Genomic DNA, 19,010 nt, shown 5'->3' on the forward strand with positions numbered 1-19,010 from the left:
AAATAAATAAAAACTTTTCAAATGTTGCTGCTTAGGCCCAACCCCCGGAGATTCTGATTTCATTGATCTGGGGTGGAGTCTGCTGCTGCTGCTGCTGCTGCTAAGTTGCTTCAGTCGTGTCCGACTCTGTGCGACCCCACAGACAGCAGCCCACCAGGCTCCGCTGTCCCTGGGATTCTCCAGGCAAGAACACTGGAGTGGGTTGCCATTTTATATTTTTTTGGTCATTGTGTTTTGTTTTGTTTTCTTTTGTTTTGTCTCAAGCTCCCCTGATGACTTTGATATGCAGGCAGAGTTGAGAATCACTGATGGAGAAGAACAGTATTTCTCAATTTGATCAGCAAACCACTGCCATCACCAGTGATGCTTAAAAAGTCCAGATTTTTGAGCACTCGGATATTCGGAATCTGCATTTTAACAAACACCCCAAGTAATGCCTATGCATAGTTACATTCAAGAACAAGACGTTCCCTGATTAAAACTTATGCATCATCTGTCCCATTCTCCACTAACTGGATATACTAATCCATAATGATATGAAAATAGGTGCTGTTGAAGTAAAGTGTGACATTTTGACCAAGCCTCCTGAAGAAACCTTGGAAGATAATCCCAATAGTAAGAATGTCTAGAGCAGACCAGTGAGGATGGTTTTATCTGTTTTGGTTATTTTGGTGAGGGAGCGTACAGACAAACGTTTTAGTGCCTCTCAAATCCTATTACACAACTAGTTTCCAACTTCACTTGAGCCAGCCTGTCCCATGTGCTTAGTCTCAGTTTTTCAAAGGGAAGAGTTTCAATCCCTGGATCAAAACTCCTGAGCCCCACTAGCCATTTATATGAAGATAATAATAAATATTATTTCATGGCCCCTTGCCTTGTGGTTAACCAACTTCACTAGAATGGCAACGTCTGTAGTAAATGTGTTTAAACTCACAGTGAATAGTGCTCATTTACTAGCATCTACTCATGTCTCCTCAAATACATAAAGGTTTTTGATTCTGTGTCTCCCATGACATCACCTTACATTAGTGTTTGTCAACCTTGACTGCACATTGTAATCACCTGGCGAGATTTTTAAAAATACATACATCTGGGTTGCACCTCTCGGGTTCTGATTTCTTTGTTGGCTGAGTCTCATGCTGAGCATGAGAGGTTTAAGATCCCAGGTGATTCTGATGTACAGGCAAGGCTGGGAACCACCTGCCATAAAGGAAACAGAACAGTCTTCCCCAGGTGCGCCCAGCAAGGCTCACAGGAAGAGAATCAGGTAAGTACAATGATTACATCTAAGCAGGAGCTGGCACAAAGAAGGTATTTATTTCTGTGATTAAATAAATAATCCTGCTTTGAAACCCGTAGGGGCCTGAAGAGCATTATGCATGTACCATCATCCCATGCCATCATGCCATGCGGTGTTGCTGTCAACGTGTCATTCTGTTTGATGTGTTCATCCCCTGATATCATTGACTTCTCGATTTCATCAGCTCCACTGAAATCATTCCTCTTTCCAAAAATAAAGATAAGGATTTCGTAAACTGAAACCTGGCCCCTCTGGGTCCGGATGGGTCTTTGTTTTGTTTTGTAGATCACTCTCCGGGCGCATTGTTGGAGGGGTTTGGTGGTTCTTCACCCTGATCATTATTTCTTCCTATACTGCCAATCTCGCTGCTTTCTTGACTGTGGAGAGGATGGTTTCTCCCATAGAGAGTGCTGAAGACTTAGCTAAGCAGACTGAAATTGCATATGGGACCTTGGACTCCGGCTCAACAAAAGAGTTTTTCAGAGTAAGTGCTTTTCAGTTAATTGGGTCTGCTGGCTTTTATTTTACCACCTGCTCACAAAGGCAGATTCATGGTATTTTAAAGGAGGGTTGGGGAAGGGTGGAAATATTATCAAGGCAGAGCATCTTAAAGATAGAACTATTTGCTTGATGACCTACTTCATTGTCCTTTAGATCCAAGACTCGTGTGTGACCTCACAAGTGGCATGGCAAGAGCACTGAGTTTGAACTCGCAGGTTGGAATCCCAACCTGCCACCAAGTGACTATTTATCCTTGGGCAGGTCATTTAACTTCTGTCAGCCTTGGTCCCCTTACTTGAATACTGAAGTCATTGAACTAAATATCTGTTCTCCTTTTTAGCTTTTACAAAAGCAGTGATTTTATGTCTCAGCAGTTCACTGACGTTAGGTGGTTGACTAAGAATCTGAGGAATCATGGACTATAAAATGACATTCTATTTTATACTTTGGTTTCCTATTGAAATGTATTTCAGTTGTTTCAAGCATTTCTGTACATGCAGATAATTCAATTTTCAGGGAAACTGATAACTGTTTTAATTTCTTAAGTAGATTTGTTGACCCCTTTCTGACCCAACATAGGCCCAGTCTTAATAGGGGAAGCAAGTTGTTCACTAGTAAAAGTTAGTAAAGCATCAGCACTGTGAAGGAGAAAGGAGAAAGGAGATAGAACATTATACAAGGATAATACAATGGACAAACCACTTTTACATAAAACATCAAGATCTTTGTTGTGTAGTAACTGGTCTTTATTTTTTTTTTTAAACTTTACAAATTGTATTAGTTTTACCAAATATCAAAATGAATCCACCACAGGTATACCTGTGTTCCCCATCCTGAATCCTCCTCCCTCCTCCCTCCCCATACCATCCCTCTGGGTCGTCCCAGTGCACTAGCCCCAAGCATCCAGTATCGTGCATCGAACCTGGACTGGCAACTCATTTCATACATGATATTATACATGTTTCAATGCCATTCTCCCAAATCATCCCACCCTCTCCCTCTCCCACAGAGTCCAAAAGACTGTTCTGTACATCAGTGTCTCTTTTGCTGTCTCGTACACAGGGTTATTGTTACCATCTTTCTAAATTCCATATATGTGCGTTAGTATACTGTATTGGTGTTTTTCTTTCTGGCTTACTTCACTCTGTATAATAGGCTCCAGTTTCATCCACCTCATAGAACTGATTCGAATGTATTCTTTTTAATGGTTGAGTAATACTCCATTGTGTATATGTACCACAGCTTTCTTATCCATTCATCTGCTGATGGACATCTAGGTTGCTTCCATGTCCTGGCTATTATAAACAGTGCTGCGATGAACACTGGGGTACATGTGTCTTTAAAAAAGGCTATTGATGGAATGTTTAAGAACTCTTGCATTTATTCAGTTGCTCCAGCCAGAGAGACATGGTGGCTTCACTGAGAAAACTGACCCATTCTATACATATGACTGCCTGCTAACTGTTACCTGTTATGACCCAGGTAACTGGTTATAACAATGATCCAGAAGCCACTTGTGTAGTTGGTAGAAAAGAAAAGTTGAGTCATTCTCTCCAACCAAAAATCGAGTTATCGGATGGCAGGTATAATTAGTGACTTTTCCTCAAAGATCCACAGTAAACAAATGTTGGTTCTAAGCCAGCTTGTTTTAAGAAATCAGTAAGAAATGTATTTATATGTGTATTATCATGGGATGTATCCAGTTGTTTCACAGGAAACCAGCAGGAGTATGTTTCTTGAAATTATAGCGATTAACTAAAAACTGTTTTCATTCCCTGAAGCAGAAAGAGTGAGTTCTGATACCCTTTCAGAATTCTCTTGGAAGGGGTTGTAGGTGGAAAAGTAGAGGGGCACTTGATTTAAAAAAAAAAAAAAAAGAAGAAGAAGTTTTATTGACTTAGGATATCCCTCTCTCACCTCTACCACTTTTTATTGAGCAGCTCATAATCCCTAACCAGGGTGAGGGACTCGGTACTATTGGGGTTGGCCAAAAAGTTTGTTTGGGTTTTTCCACATGATAGTACAGAAGAACCCAAACAAACTTTTTGGCTATTCCAATAGCAGTATCAAAATCTTCTTGGACTAACCTGGCCTTGACCTTCACCTCGATGGCTGTTCCAGAAGCTTATCTGGGAATAATCCCCTGCCCTCATGAAATCACTCACACATTTCAGGGCAGGAAGCCAGGGATTTCCATCTGCTGAATAGTCAGCACACAATCAGCTCCATGGAAATTTGGTTTGGTGTCCAGCTTTAGCAGAGCCTATGTTCACCCTCCCAACAGGCATCAAATTGCTACAAGAAATAATTGACCACTTAAGCTTTCAAGACATCAGCCTTGGACCCTCCAATCAGGGATCCTTGTTCTGGGAAGCATTTTTCCTTCAAGGATTAGAAATTAAGAAAGTGTGCTTTAAATGGTATTCGCTAGGTGGCATCAATTCCCATTAAGTTTTCAAAGGCCATTCATCTATATTGCAGGCAAAGGAGGCTCTCTAGGAAGATTTATTAGCACAAAGACTTGGAAGAGCGACCAAACAGTCATTGCCCCCATGCCCAGACCGCACCCCAACACATGTGTCTTTCTCAAAAACTAGGAAAGCATCTACTAATCCATGTAATGATGGTTTCATTAAAGAACATCTTATTACTAGAGCCAATTTGAATCAACATTCAATTCTGAGCAAAGCTATTGCCACATTCTAATTGGTTTTCAGTTTCTAATGTTCACCAATTCCTAGTGACCTTTACAGCCAATAAGCAATTCGTATGAAAATGGAACTGTTTTGAAAATCTGATTAGAAAAGGTGCTGGATATTTCTAGGTGTAAAGAAGTGCAAATCATTTTCTAATTCCCACTAGCCACTTTTCTTTTCCCTCAGTTGGTTACTAGTGACAGCAGTAAGGACTCGGTGGGGAAGTTCTTTAGGACAGCTCACAAAAGTTGATGATCTAAGAGTAGAATGAGCAGTATAGGACAAGTCAACTCTTAGCGTGATTGTACTGAAAATGTTACGTAAACCCAACAAAGGGAATGCTTGGTATTCACATAATACTGAGGGGCCCAACCAATTGGTCTCCAAGCCATTTGTCCTCTTACTATCCTCTACTCAGGACTTTCCCAATGGTCCAAGGGTTAAGACTCTGCCTTCCAATGCCGGGAGTGTGGGTTCCATCCCAGGTAGGAGAGCTAAGGTCCCACGTGCCATGGGGTGTTGCCAAATTTTTTTTAAAAAATTAATATCCTCTATTCTTCCCCTCCTTGAACCCCATAAATCAGAGAAAGCAACCAGCAGGAACATATCATCTCTTACTTGGGGACTTCACTGCCACAGCATGTCACTTTCCCCTCAGTCCTCCATGATCTCAAGGCAATTTTAAGAACAGCAATTCCTCTACAAAAAAAAAAAAAAAAAATCATTGAGGACCCCTGATGGCAAGCCTTCTCAACATTGTAGGCTAAAACAAGACCACATGCAACATTTACAAACATAACATGAGCTCATTTCTACCCATTCTCACTCCATATTAAAACCACAGGGGCTAAATAGTAATACCATAAAACAGCCCGGGGCCAGCCCTCTAGTCCTTCCACTAAGAGAAAAATAAAAGAAAATTCCTTTCTAATCGCCCTGCAGACATTTTTCCTTGTCCTGAGTAAGGCTGCCATTAAAATGATGATATCTTTAAGTGATTCTTTTGTTTCTCTCATTTTCTGAACTATCCTTAGCTGTTATCTTACAGTCACAGAAAGTCACTGGCACAGAGAGGAAGGCAGGGAGGGGCTGAGCCAAATGCATGCAGCTGGAAGAGACATCTGAAATATTACCATCAGCCCTCATGACTTGAAAACTGATTTCCTTAGACAGCAGCTCCAAAACTCAATGTCCCAATTGGAGTTGGAAGCACCCATGCTAAAAAAAGACAAGTCGACAGCTTCATTGCCATTGCCCAAAGAAATGCCACTATGATTTGGAAAACTGCACCAAAATGATCATTCTCCACCAGGTTTTGAACGTTTAACCTGATACCAGAGTCATGTTAAAAAGTAGCACCAAGAGGAAAAGCAATCCCGAAATTCTCTCTGCCTTCAGACCCCTAGAAATATTAGAAGACAACTACAAATGTTTGATTTCTTTTCCAGAATACTGGAGTAGTAGCCTTTCCCTTCTCCAGGGGATCTTCCCAACCCAGGGATCAAACCCAGGTCTCCCATATTGTAGGCAGATTCTTTACCAGCTGAGCCATACAGGAAGCCCTCTTTTCCAGATTCTTGGCCATATTCCCACTGAAGATAGTTCAGGGGATAAGAGGATAACATTTTAAATGAAATGTTAATGCTAATTTAAACCCCTTTAAAAAATAAATATGAATGGAAAGGAGTGGGGAAAGACATGACTTGCTCCAGTGCCCCAGAAAGTGAAAAGTGAAAGTGAAGTTGCTCAGTCATGTCCGACTCTTGCGACCCCACGGACTGTAGCCTACCAGGCTTTTCCATCCATGGGATTTTCCAGGCAAGAGTACTGGAGTGGGTTGCCATTTCCTTCTCCAGGAGATCTTCCCAACCCAGAGATTGAACCTGGGTCTCCCGCATTGTAGGCAGATGCTTTACCATCTGAGCCATCAGGGAAGTCCTCCACTGCCCCAGGCAGGACAGAAAAATTGAAATGTATCTGCAGACTCCCCACCCTGCCCCTGCCCCGGGAACTGCCCTGTCTTCTGAGTGGCCAACATTGTAAGCCCCATGAAGCACAGTTGAATTACTCATGAAGAACATTTTGTCTCAACACAAGACTCTGTTACTATTATCATCAGTAACTTTTCTTTTAATGCAGGCAGCAAAAAGAAGTGCCCTCTCAACTTGATTTGGGAAGTAGTCCCTCCAAGAGGATTTAGATTCTGCTTACACATCCTGAATCTCTCTCATACACACACATGCACACGCATGCATTTTCAGAGTTCAGATTTCAGATCTGGATTTCAGTCCATATATTGTATAACATTTGCTGATTATTTATTATAAGGTTTTTGAACTTTATGAGGAAAGAAGAACAATCTCTTCACAAATGTCCCCGTGTTAAGTATTGGATTGGCCAAAAAGTTTGTTCAGGCTTTGGCCACTCCAGTATGTTGACATTTGGACATGATTAAGAAAACTAACCATTAATCTTCAAGTTTTACTACAACAGACTTTCCTCATCCCTTAGCCCGTCCCCTTGCCTTAGGAAACACATCAAAATATAGAAATTCTTTTGTAAAAAAATGTTCTCACAAGTACCATGATGAATTTGAGATCTTGACACTGTATCCAGACAACAGCAACCACATTTAATTAGTTTGAAGACATATATGATGTGACTAAATGTTTGATGATATGGTGAAATGACACACTAGGGAGCATATAATAACAACAATAGGAGATGAGCTGACACCAAGGAATGGTAGGTCAGACACATTTATTGTATATATTCCTTGACAATTTAAAAAAGAAATGATTTTGTAATTTTGACATGGCCATTCTCATACCACCTTATCCCCCCCCCAAATATTCTTTTCCTATGTCATATAATACATTACACAGCAAGACTCATAGACCTTATAGGTTAAGACTAGAGGCAGAGCAGCAGGTACAAAGTGAGGCTGCTGACCTGAGGCCTGGCCAAATGGGACTCTGAAAAAGGGAATGATACATTCAGACAGCTGCACACCAATACCTGTCTCCAAGACAAAGGAGGAAATGTGGCAAGACAGGCTAGTAATAATGCCCTCAATTCTATTACTTGTTCATCACTCTTTCAATAACTTTTTGGGGCAACTACTATATACCAAACTCAAAGCTAAGCACGGAAGAGCCATCTCCATGAATGAAATTAAATTTCTGCCTTTTGTGAAATCACATGAAAATACTTAGGTTTTTTTCACCATTCTTGGAGGTTATTTGGGGAAACAGATTGACTTAAAACATAGGTATCTCGGAGAACTAGATGATCATCCCTCCAGGGCAGTCGATGGTGTTTATTTCGATGGATTGACTTCCTAGCACATGCCAATCTCTGGATATCCTTTGTGGTGAATAAGAGTAGGGTTCATGATTCTCTATAACTCCAGCAGGAAGGTCATCAAAGTGATGAATAAAACAGAAATGGCCTCTACCCCCCAAGAGCTCACAATCTAGTGGGCTGACAATTTTCAGCACATGTGTGTGCTCAGTCATTTCACTCATGCCCAACTCTTTGCAGCCTGCCAGGCTTCTCTGTCCCTGGGATTCTCCAGGCAAGAATACTGGAGTGGGTTGCCATGCCCTCCTCCAGGGGATCTTCCCAACCCAGGAACCAAACCCGCATCTCTTTTGTCTCCTGCATTGGCAGGCAGGTTCTTTACCATTAGGGCCACCTGAGAAGCCCCTTTCAACACATATCCACTTATCTCACCACACTTGATTCACATGACAACCCTGCCAGGCAACCAGAACAGGTGTTATTACACCTCCTTGAAACATTGAAGCAAGATGACACTGGGACTTGAAATCTGCTCAGCTCAGTGGGGACAAACTAGAATTCTGAGTCTAGACGGGGTCCTCTTTCCATTCCATCTCAATGCCTTTCTGGTACGAGTGTTCATAGAAACATGGGGTACTATGCATGAACCAAGCCTATAGGGTAGAGCATGTTAAGGCATCTCTATCATCTCCTGGTTGATCTTTGTTTTTATTCCCTCTGATGGATCAATTACAAAAGGAAGCCTATACACACTTTTAAATTACATTTTGCCATGTCCCCCAAATCTCAAAGGGATCCAAGATAAGAAGGCAAAGAAAAGGAAAACATCCATAAAACTAAAGCAAATGCCACAAATGTAGTAGACTGCTATTATTCACGGCTTGTTATAGCTTCTGATATGACAAGGGTTATGTCATGATGTAGATAAAACTGGAAAGAATAAGAAGATGAAAATGATTTCTAGTTCCACGTCCACTGATGACTTTCTTGTTTTTCTTTGGGTAAGGGTCATTTGGTCTCAGTTTCCTCATCTATCAAGGGAAATATTCCCTGCTCTACCTTCTGTATGGGGTTGGTTAGAAGATAATATCAGAAAAAGCTCTTGAATGATATGAAGTGTTCTACAAATCCCAAGAGATTTAAAGGACCCACCAGTAGAGCAACTGAAGTATAGAGACTGTCCAAATAAGGCTCTGAGGAGACGTGAGAGAAGGGTATTTCTCAAAAAGAAAAGAACCTCTGCTTGCTCAATGGAAGAGAGTTGAGGGGTGGCATTTCCAGCTGTGGGAGGAGAGAGAAAACTCATTTATATCCTTCCCCCATCCTCCTGATCCCATTCCTACCTGTTATAAAATATGACCTCATCTCTTAGTCCATCTCTAGCCATTCCTTTGTGGTCTGCAGATTCAATAACTTCACCGTGCACAGCTTAAAGCTGCCCTTGAAGACCACCTAGAAACTTCAGGTGCTTCCAAGGTGGCATGCAGGCCATCTGTCCAAAGTGACCAACCATATGGATTTCATTAGCCTGTCTCCGTTAGTCCTCCCAGGTAACCTACTTGCTTATGAGAGCATGTCACAGCTCAGGAAGCCTTAGGGGGTTAAGTCTTTGTTATCTTTGAGGCTGCCAACTCTCTCAGACCACACCAGGATAATTAACATCACACAGGACTCCCAGATCTTTGTGAGAATTCTGAAACTCTCTTCCCTAGAGGAACTCACCACAGGACCTCTCTCTTTCCTTGTCTAACAAAGTCAAAGTACATAATAGCCTTCCAGTTAGAGGATGGGGACCCATCTGTTCAATTAGACTTTCCTTGAATTCACCTGGCAAGCCTGCACAGGTTGATTATTTACGATTCCTTTCTATCACCATAAGAAGCCTAAATAGTTGATCAACTATTATTGATCAACAACAATCAACTAAAATTTCAACTGACTGAAACTCAACTCACAAAAACATGCAATTAACTAGAATGCTTGGTAGCACTCCACTTTGGAAAGGAAGAGGAAACTCACACAAATAAAACCTTGATGTGAATTTTTCTTTCAAAAAGGCTACAAGGTGAGGCCCTGTAGTCAAGTTCGTTCTAATCTTCAACATCTTCCACTTTTTAAACCAGTGAGTAAAGCTATATTGAGTGTCTACTGTATCAAGTTAGGTACCAGGGATACAGTAGGGGAAACATGACAGAATTTGCCTGCCAACACAGGAGACACAGGAGACATGGGTTTGATCCCTGGGTCTGGAAGATCCCTAGAGAAGGAAATGGCAACCCATTCCAGTATTCTTGCCTGGGAAATTCCATGGACATAGGAGGCTGGTGGGCCACACAGTTCATGGGGTCCCTAACAGTCAACATGACTGAGCATGCACGCATGTTTTGTTGGAAGGAGAGAAACAGTAAACATATAAACAAATAGGTGCATAAAATAATTTCAGGCCCCAATAAGCACTCTGTGTATTATGATAGAGAATGACTTAGAGAGGACTGTTTTAACTGGGAGCTTGGGATGGAAGGGGTTTGGGGAAAGCCTCTTTAAGGAGGTAACATTTAATTAACGGCCTGAATGATAAGAGTTAGTCATGTGAAAATATGATGGAAGAGTATTCCAAACGGCAGGAATACAAAGTGCAAAGGTCTTGGGGCAAGAAAAATCCTGGCATGTTTAAGGGACAGGAAGACGACCTTGGTAACTGAAGAATGGATTTATATGCTAGAGTTATAGCAATGGAGAGTATGTAAAGTGGTCAGGTTTGGGATATATTTTGGGGAGAGTCTCAGAATTTGCTGATGCATTGGATAACATTTATGAACAAGGTGGAAGAGCTCATATTTTTGACCTTCCTTTTCAGTGGTCACTAATGAAATCTCTAAGTCCTACATTCATCAAATGATCCAAGGATACTTGTAGTAACTATGAACTATAACAACAAACAAAGGGCTTCCCAGGTGGCGCTAGCGGTGAGGAACCCACCTATCAATACAGGAGACTTAAGAGATGCAAGTTCGATTCCTGGGTCAGGAAAGTCCCCTGGAGAAGGAAATGGCAACACACTCCAGTATTCTTGCCTGGAGAATCCCATGGAGAGAGGAGCCTGGAAGACTATGGTCCATAGGACTGCAAAGAGCTGGACACGACTGAAGCAACTTAGCACACATAGCAACAAAGCAAACTGTAGGAACAAGGGCTGAGAAGGTACACTTACACTAGGACTGGTTAGGAAATTTTTCCAAGTGGGAAAATAAGTCTTAAGGTTAATCATCAAAAAAATTTTAGAAGTCCAGAAGCCCCTAATGATTCATGCCTTTACTGTATCTTATTTGGTCTTCTTAGAAGGTGGTTTTATGGCAGAGGTATATTTTCACAGACAACTAACTCCATTTTGCAGAAAAACATTTCTTTACATTCCTGTTCCTGCTACCTCACTTTTGCCACCTGGCAGAAAAAAATACACCCAGATAAATTCAGGCAAACAGTGATTTCCCAGTCATTTCAGGATTTTTCTCTCTTCCCTGGAATAATATCCAAGTTCCAGGGAGTGTACATGGTGTCATGGCATCAGGGCAGCCATCTAACACCAGAGCATCAGGATCACTTCCAGCATCCACTGAGCTGTACCACCCAGCTTGGATGTCAAGTAGTCTTTCTCCTCCACACAGACATTTGCCAGGCCACAAGACCTCTGCAGACCTACATAACCCTGCACCTATTGCCAGGCTGTCTCCTTTTTTTCTCTCTTTCTCTCTCTCTCTCCTCTTGCACAGTTGTAGGGCTACTGGAATAGTCTCTTTCTCTCCTTCCACCTCTCTGGGACAGCTCCTTTCTCCTCCAGGCCTCATGTAGCCATTGCTATTCTATGACACCAGCACCAAGCTAGACATAGGCTATTCTTTTCAATTTATCACCCCTATGCTACACCCTGGAAGTGAGACCCCATTACTTCTGCCCTGGGAGTGCCATCCTCTCTCCTCCTTTTGGAGAGCTGGGATGAGGTGGAGAGCTGGGATGAGGTGGGGAGCAGGGCACAGAGACCCTTCTGTGATGCACAGCCCAGTCTGACTTCTCTTGTACTCCTCTCTGCCTCAGCTCTTATCTGGCCTCCAAGGGTAGTTAGTCTGGCTCATTATTGATCTGTTTTCCAATTTATTGAGTATGACATAAACTTCATATTTCCCTTTTGGTCTTAGAATTTGGAAACTCAAAAACCTCTCTTTTTTATCAGAAAGTTTGGTTCTTACTAATTGAAAACTTGGCCTTCAAGGTACTGTTGCCTCTGCCTTTTAAAACAATTTAATGAAGATACAATTTACCCATTTAAAAAGTACAGTTCAAAGAATTTTGGTATATTACATTATTAGTGTTTAAAAATTATAATAAAATATATATAACATAAAATTTGCTGTTTTAACCATGTTTAAGTATGCCATTCAGTGGTATTACATTTACAATGTTGTATAACCATCACCACTATTTCTGAAACATTTTCATCACCTCAAACAGAAACTCTATAACCATTAATCAAGAACTTCCCATTCCCCTACTCTCCCAGCCCCTAGTAACCACTGTTCTACTTTCCATTTATATGAATCTGTATGGAATCATACAATATTTGTCTTTTTGTGTGTGACTTACTTTGCTTAGCACACTGTCTGCATGGTTCACCCGTCCATATTATAGCATGTTTCAGACCTTCATTCCTTTTTAGGATGAATTTATCTATTGTCTATCTATAGCACATCTTGCTTATCCATTCATCTTTTAACAGACACTTGGGTGGTTCACACATTTTGGCTATTGTAAATAATGCTACAATGAACACTGATGTACAAACATCTGTTCAAATCCTTGTTTTCAATTCCTTTTGCTATATACCTAGGAATGGAATTTCTGGATCATATGCCAGTTCTATCTTTTCTACTGTAACTTTTTGAAAGTCTATTTTGAAACAAAAGATGAGGGCATTTTCTGTTCTGTTTTCTTCCTAATCTTCTCTTAAGCCACTGATGCCTCCATCCCACTAGGAAGATCTGGTACCTGGTATTGGGGGCAGAACTTTAGTTAGCATCACAGAGAATTATCTTGATACACGACTTGAAGTTGAAAGGGAGTCGAAGTTGAAGGGAAGATATGCTATGTACATAAATGTTGAAAAATACCTAAATTCCTGTTGATTCCACACATCACACATATATACGGAGGGACCTAGATATTTAGCTAGTGATTTCATCTTGTAGCAACATCTTAGGGGAGCATCCTTCTTTTTTCTATATTTGGGCTGCAACACTGATGCCCCAACAAGATGGCAGTAGAATGCAGGTGATGAATGGTAGAATGAAACCCATTGCCCTCCTGTTCTCAATGGTTTAGAATGTTACCTGTTGCTATCTGTACACTCCCTGGTGCCCTAAATGAAGAAGCTCCTGAAAGCAGTCAGCTGCTATGCCTAGAGGAACCTGCATTCTGGAACTTATTCTTAATTCCCAGTGGTATCAAAATTCTTATGTGGGCACAGCCTGATTTAGTTCACTCTCAATTTTATTTCCCTTGTCCCTGTAGACTGGATTACAGACTATTTCTTGTATCATTCAGTAACATTGATTTTCAGATTCACTGGGTGAAGAACTCTGTCCTAGACAGTCTGGGAAAGAATAGGAGGTGCCATTCAGAACCCTGAGTTCAGTATGAAGACAATAAAGGGGTCAGGTGACAATTGGTAAAGGTCTCTGGAAAAGGGGGCATCTTGAAAATATTTGGAGAGAAAAGAGAATTCAAAATGAGGGCAAAGGGTATCTATTTGTGACCAAAACAACAACAAGACAGGCCATAATTTTATGTCAAGTTAGACTGTGGCCTCTATTGACTGAAGAACTGTTAGTTCTGTCTAGCGTTCACACTAAGATTTGTTTGCTCAAAATAGTGTACATAGATGTGTTTGGGGTGGGGAGGAGTTTAGGGTGAAAAAATTTTCCAAGAAAAAAGTATCACAGTAGAAACAATAGTGTCATAGTAGAAATCAGTGCTCTGAGCTCTTACTTCTAGTTTTGTAACTCACATCTTGCACGTGAAGATGAGGTTCATAAATCCAAAGAATACCTTGCTTTCTCCAGAGAATATTTTGCTTCTTTTGCATGAGTTTGAGGAACCAGTCTTGAAAATCAAACTCCATCTATGCTTTGGCAAATAATACCAAATTGAAATGAAAGAAAGGGCAGCCACCTAACCCCAGATCATCGTGAAAGAGCCCTTCATATTTAAAAACAACCCCACTATATTAGACCTTATTTCACCTAAAATAAACAGCCCCTTTCCTGGTGTGACAATATTAATAGAGTAATCATGAAGAAAAACATATTAAATCCCCTTTACACAGAATTCTAATGTTTAATTTCAAAATATTTGTATCTTGCCCCTTTCCTGCAGCCTCTCTCTCTCTCTCTCTCTCTCTCACACACACACACACACACATGTGCAAGAGCACACATGCACATATCCTACAACTTGGATAATTGTGATTAGCAAATAATTAAAGTTTATTATATATAAAATCACCAGGAAGTAAACTGCTCCACTGACTATATCCTGAAGAACGCTTTTCCTTTATTTTCTTGGCCTGGGATTTCAGCCAGTTGTACAAACAAGAAGGTTGAGAATAGCATGGTCAATGACTGAGGAGAAATAGAAATTAGTTCAAGGAGGCTTGGATACATGTGTACAATATGGATCCAGAGAAAGCTGTTAAAGGTAAGGGACACCTCCAGATCTTCAGAGCTGACATCAGGAGACAATCATGGCTTCTCATAGTTCTCTATTGGTCTTGTCTTAAAACATTTCTATCTGGAATTGCCCAAAGAGCTGACCTACAGGGACTGGCCTGCAATTTTTTTTTTTTTTTACTAGATTGTTTCCCATGTCACAAGAATTGAGACTATTTAGCCTGAAGAAAATATGCAGAAGTAGAATATATTAGGATTCTCTTCAACTATTTGAAGGGTAGATATTTTGAAGATGAGTTGCACTGCTTCTGTGGGCGCTAAGGGACATAACCAAAATCAAAGTGTGGATATTACAGGGATAGAGACTTTAGCTCACTGTAAAAAGAACCTTCTAATAAAGGAATCCAAAATTATATTGACTGTCTGCATAGATAATGAGCTGTTCCTCTTTGAAGGGCTATCGGCCAGGAATAGGCTAATGGCCACTTGTCAGAGATGGTGAATAGAGGACCCAATTGCCGGAGCCAGCCGGCAACGTCTATCAGGTCCTGAGAACGTGCACGGCGGGGCTAAGAAAGAAACTAAAGCAAGAGACTACCAAGATGGGGTCGAGAGGTTCAGACACGTCACCACGAAGGGATGCAGTCTGACACCGACTTTATTCAACATCTCATATTTATACAGAAAAGCGTGAGAAAGACAAGACAGTTGACATTTTTTCTTGGTTGGCCTATACATCTTACAAACAGTCACAAGAAATCTTGAGAGCATGGGAATGGCTCCCTGTTATTATTTCTTACACCAGATAACATTTCTCTGTGCATGAGAACTCCAGGTGCCTGCAGTAAATAAGCGCCTAATCTCTGGGGTGGCGGGACAGAGAGCTATGTTTGCAAGCAAACCCTCAAGGACTGAGGCAGCTCGCAGAGCTGTGTCCTTTGGACAAAGGACCCCGTTCTCACGGGCAGCTCCCTGCACCCAATAGTCTGATGAATGACTACACTAGACCAGTGGTTTCTACCAGAGGATTTCTGCTTCAACGATTTGGATTTGCTTTTTTTTTCCCCTACTAATCCTATGTGAAAGATTCAGGGGAGAGGCTGGAGTCTGGGCCTGTGGGACAGAGAGAAATCTGAGCAGAAGACGTTTCTTGAGAGTGGTCAGAGCTGCCGGCTGAATTGTAACCTCCTCCTCTTAGTGTTCCTGTCAGAGTGGAAGAGAGAAGAAAAACTTACCTCATTAACAGAGGCCAATGGGAGATGACCATTTTGGGGCCTGGAATCTGAGGTTGGGCTGGCACTAAGAGTGAGGTGCCCCAAGTGCAGCAAAGCTCAAGCAATGGTATCAGACTGGAGATTAGGGTCAATAAAAGTCCATGAAAACTAAAAGTGAGAGGGAAATGAGACTGCAAGGGAATGATACCCAGAAGCCTGGAAATGGTTACAGTTTTGACCTAAATTTTTTTCCTCTGATCCATATGACACCCTTCCTTTTCCATTGCTCATTTACTGGATGGAGCCTGGGTGGCCAGGACTGTTGTGTTAATGTCTTTATGGAGAAGCCCCATGATTCAAATGTCCTATCCTAGAGGACTGGAGGTGGCCAGATCAAAGTATGGGTTATCAGTGGAGATTTTCAATCAGGATGACCTAGGTTACAGGTAAGAAGGATTTCTCAAGGGAAAAAGAATGGGACAGAAGTTGTAGACTAGGAGCTGGGAACTCCTACCCTGTAGAGAGGAGCTCTCTCCTAATTTTTTTTAACCACCCTCACCTCACCTCCCTTTTTCTTTTGTTTTTTCACCTACTGGGTCTTGGGGGTCAGGGCTACTGTATTAATGCAGAGAACCTCTTACCTCAAATGTCTCAATTTAGGTGAGCATCCCTAGGTGTTAGTCAACATGGGAAAAAAAAAAACACAGTAGAACCTGGAAAGAAGTAGGGGCACAAAAAATTTCATAAGGAGAAAGGACAAAAGTCAGGGATTGCTCAGGAGCTTGAATCTCCTGTCAACGTGACAGAGGCTGTCCTCCCAGCCCTTCCCCTAACTTTTGCACATTTAACCAGCAGGGTCTCAGGTAGCCAGGACTGCAGTTGCAATGTTTTTCTAGGAATCCCAAGATTTAAAATTCCCCAGTCTAGAGGACAGTAGGTGAACAAACAGAAGGGCTGGGCTTAGCATGGGGACGTTCAGGTATTAAAGCACGGTAGGCATTTACAGTAGCAAAGACAGAGAAGCAACCTAAATGCCTATCAACAGAGGAATGTATAAAGAAGATGTGGTACATATATACTAAGGAATATTACTCAGCCATTAAAAAGAATGAAATTATGCCATTTGCAGCAACACGGATGGACCTAGAGATTATCATGTTAAGTGAAGTAAGTTAGAAAGACAAATATCACATGATTATCAGTTATATCAAAAACAAGACCAGAAGCTGACTGTGGCTCAGATCATGAACTCCTTATTGCCAAATTCAGACTGAAATTGAAGAAAGTAGGGAAAACCACTAGACCATTCAGGTATGACCTAAATCAAATCCCTTATGATTATACAGTGGAAGTGAGAAATAGATTTAAGGGATTAGATCTGATAGATAGAGTGCCTGATGAACTATGGACGGAGGTTCATGACATTGGACAGGAGACAGGGATCAAGACCATCCCCATGGAAAAGAAATGCAAAAAAGCAAAATGGCTGTCTGGGGAGGCCTTACAAATAGCTTTGAAAAGAAGAGATGCAAAAAGCAAAGGAGAAAAGGAAAGATATAAGCATCTGAATGCAGAGTTCCAAAGAACAGCAAGGAGAGATAAGAAAGCCTTCCTCAGAGATCAATGCAAAGAAATAGAGGAAAACAACAGAATGGGAAAGACTAGAGATCTCTTCAAGAAAATTAGAGATACCAAGGGAACATTTCATGCAAAGATGGGCTCAATAAAGGACAGAAATTGTAGGGATCTAACAGAAGCAGAAGATGTTAAGAAGAGGTGGCAAGAATACACAGAACTGTACAAAAAAGATCTTCACAATCCAGATAATCATGATGGTGTGATCACTCACCTAGAGCCAGATATCCTGGAATGTGAAGTCAAGTGGGCCTTAGAAAGTATCACTACGAACAAAGCTAGTAGAGGTGATGGAATTCCAGTTGAACTATTTCAAACCCTGGAAGATGATGCTGTGAAAGTGCTGCACTCAATATGCCAGCAAATTTGGAAAACTCAGCAGTGGCCACAGGACTGAAAAAGGTCAGTTTTCATTCCAATCCCAAAGACAGGCAATGCCAAAGAATGCTCAAACTACCACACAATTGCACTCATCTCACACGCTAGTAAAGTAATGCTCAAAATTCTCCAAGCCAGGCTTCAGCAATACATGAACCATGAACTTCCAGATGTTCAAGCTGGTTTTAGAAAAGGCAGGGGAACCAGAGATCAAATTGCCAACATCCACTCAATCATCAAAAAAGCAAGAGAGTTCCAGAAAACCATCTATTTCTGCTTTATTGACTATGCCAAAGCCTTTGACTGTGTGGATCACAATAAACTGTGAAAGATTCTTCAAGAGATGGGAATACCAGACCACCTGACCTGCCTCTTGAGAAACCTATATGCAGGTCAGGATGCAACAGTTAGAACTGGACATGGAACAACAGACTGCTTCCAAATAGGAAAAGCAGTACATCAGGGCTGTATATTGCCACCCTGCTTATTTAACTTATATGCCGAATACAACATGAGAAATGCTGGGCTGGAGGAAGCACAAGCTGGAATCAAGATTGCCGGGAGAAATATCAATAACTTCAGATATGCAGATGACACCATTCTTATGGCAGAAAGTAAAGAGGAACTGAAAAGCCTCTTGATGAAAGTGAAAGAGGAGAGTGAAAAAGTTGGCTTAAAGCTCAACATTCAGAAGATGAAGATCATGGCATCTGGTCCCATCACTTCATGGGAAATAGATGGGGAAACAGTGGAAATGGTGCCAGACTTTATTTTTTGGGCTCCAAAATCACTGCATATGGTGACTGCAGCCATGAAATTAAAAGACGCTTACTCCTTGGAAGGAAAGTTATGACCAACCTAGACAGCATATTGAAAAGCAGAGACATTACTTTGCCAACAAAGGTCCGTCTAGTCAAGGCTATGGTTTTTCCAGTGGTCATGTATGGATGTGAGAGTTGGACTGTGAAGAAAGCTGAGCGCCGAAGAATTGATGCTTTTGAACTGTGGTGTTGGAGAAGACTCTTGAGAGTCCCTTGGACTGCAAGGAGATCCAACCAGTCCATTCTAAAGGAAATCAGTCCTGGGTGTTCACTGGAAGGACTGATGCTTAAGCTGAAACTCCAGTCCTTTGGCCACCTCATGCGAAGAGTTGACTCATTGGAAAAGACTCTGATGCTGGGAGGGATTGGGGGCAGGAAGAGAAGGGGACGACAGAGGATGAGATGGCTGGATGGCATCACCTACTCGATGGACATGAGTCTGA

The 19,010-nt window shown here is 41.5% G+C and overlaps 1 protein-coding gene across 6 annotated transcripts in view; it reads left to right on the forward strand.

Moving 5' to 3' along the window:
* Positions 1-19,010, forward strand: part of GRIA3 (glutamate ionotropic receptor AMPA type subunit 3) — a 308,559-nt gene that overhangs the window by 240,370 nt on the left and 49,179 nt on the right. For all 6 annotated transcript variants that reach the window (XM_061409407.1, XM_061409408.1, XM_061409406.1 and 3 more), the window contains one exon: positions 1,586-1,784. In XM_061409407.1, coding sequence (XP_061265391.1) covers positions 1,586-1,784 — 199 coding nt within the window. The remainder of the gene's footprint in view (positions 1-1,585; positions 1,785-19,010) is intronic.

Source organism: Bos javanicus, chromosome X (assembly GCF_032452875.1).
Source record: "Bos javanicus breed banteng chromosome X, ARS-OSU_banteng_1.0, whole genome shotgun sequence".
Lineage (NCBI taxonomy): Eukaryota > Metazoa > Chordata > Mammalia > Artiodactyla > Bovidae > Bos > Bos javanicus.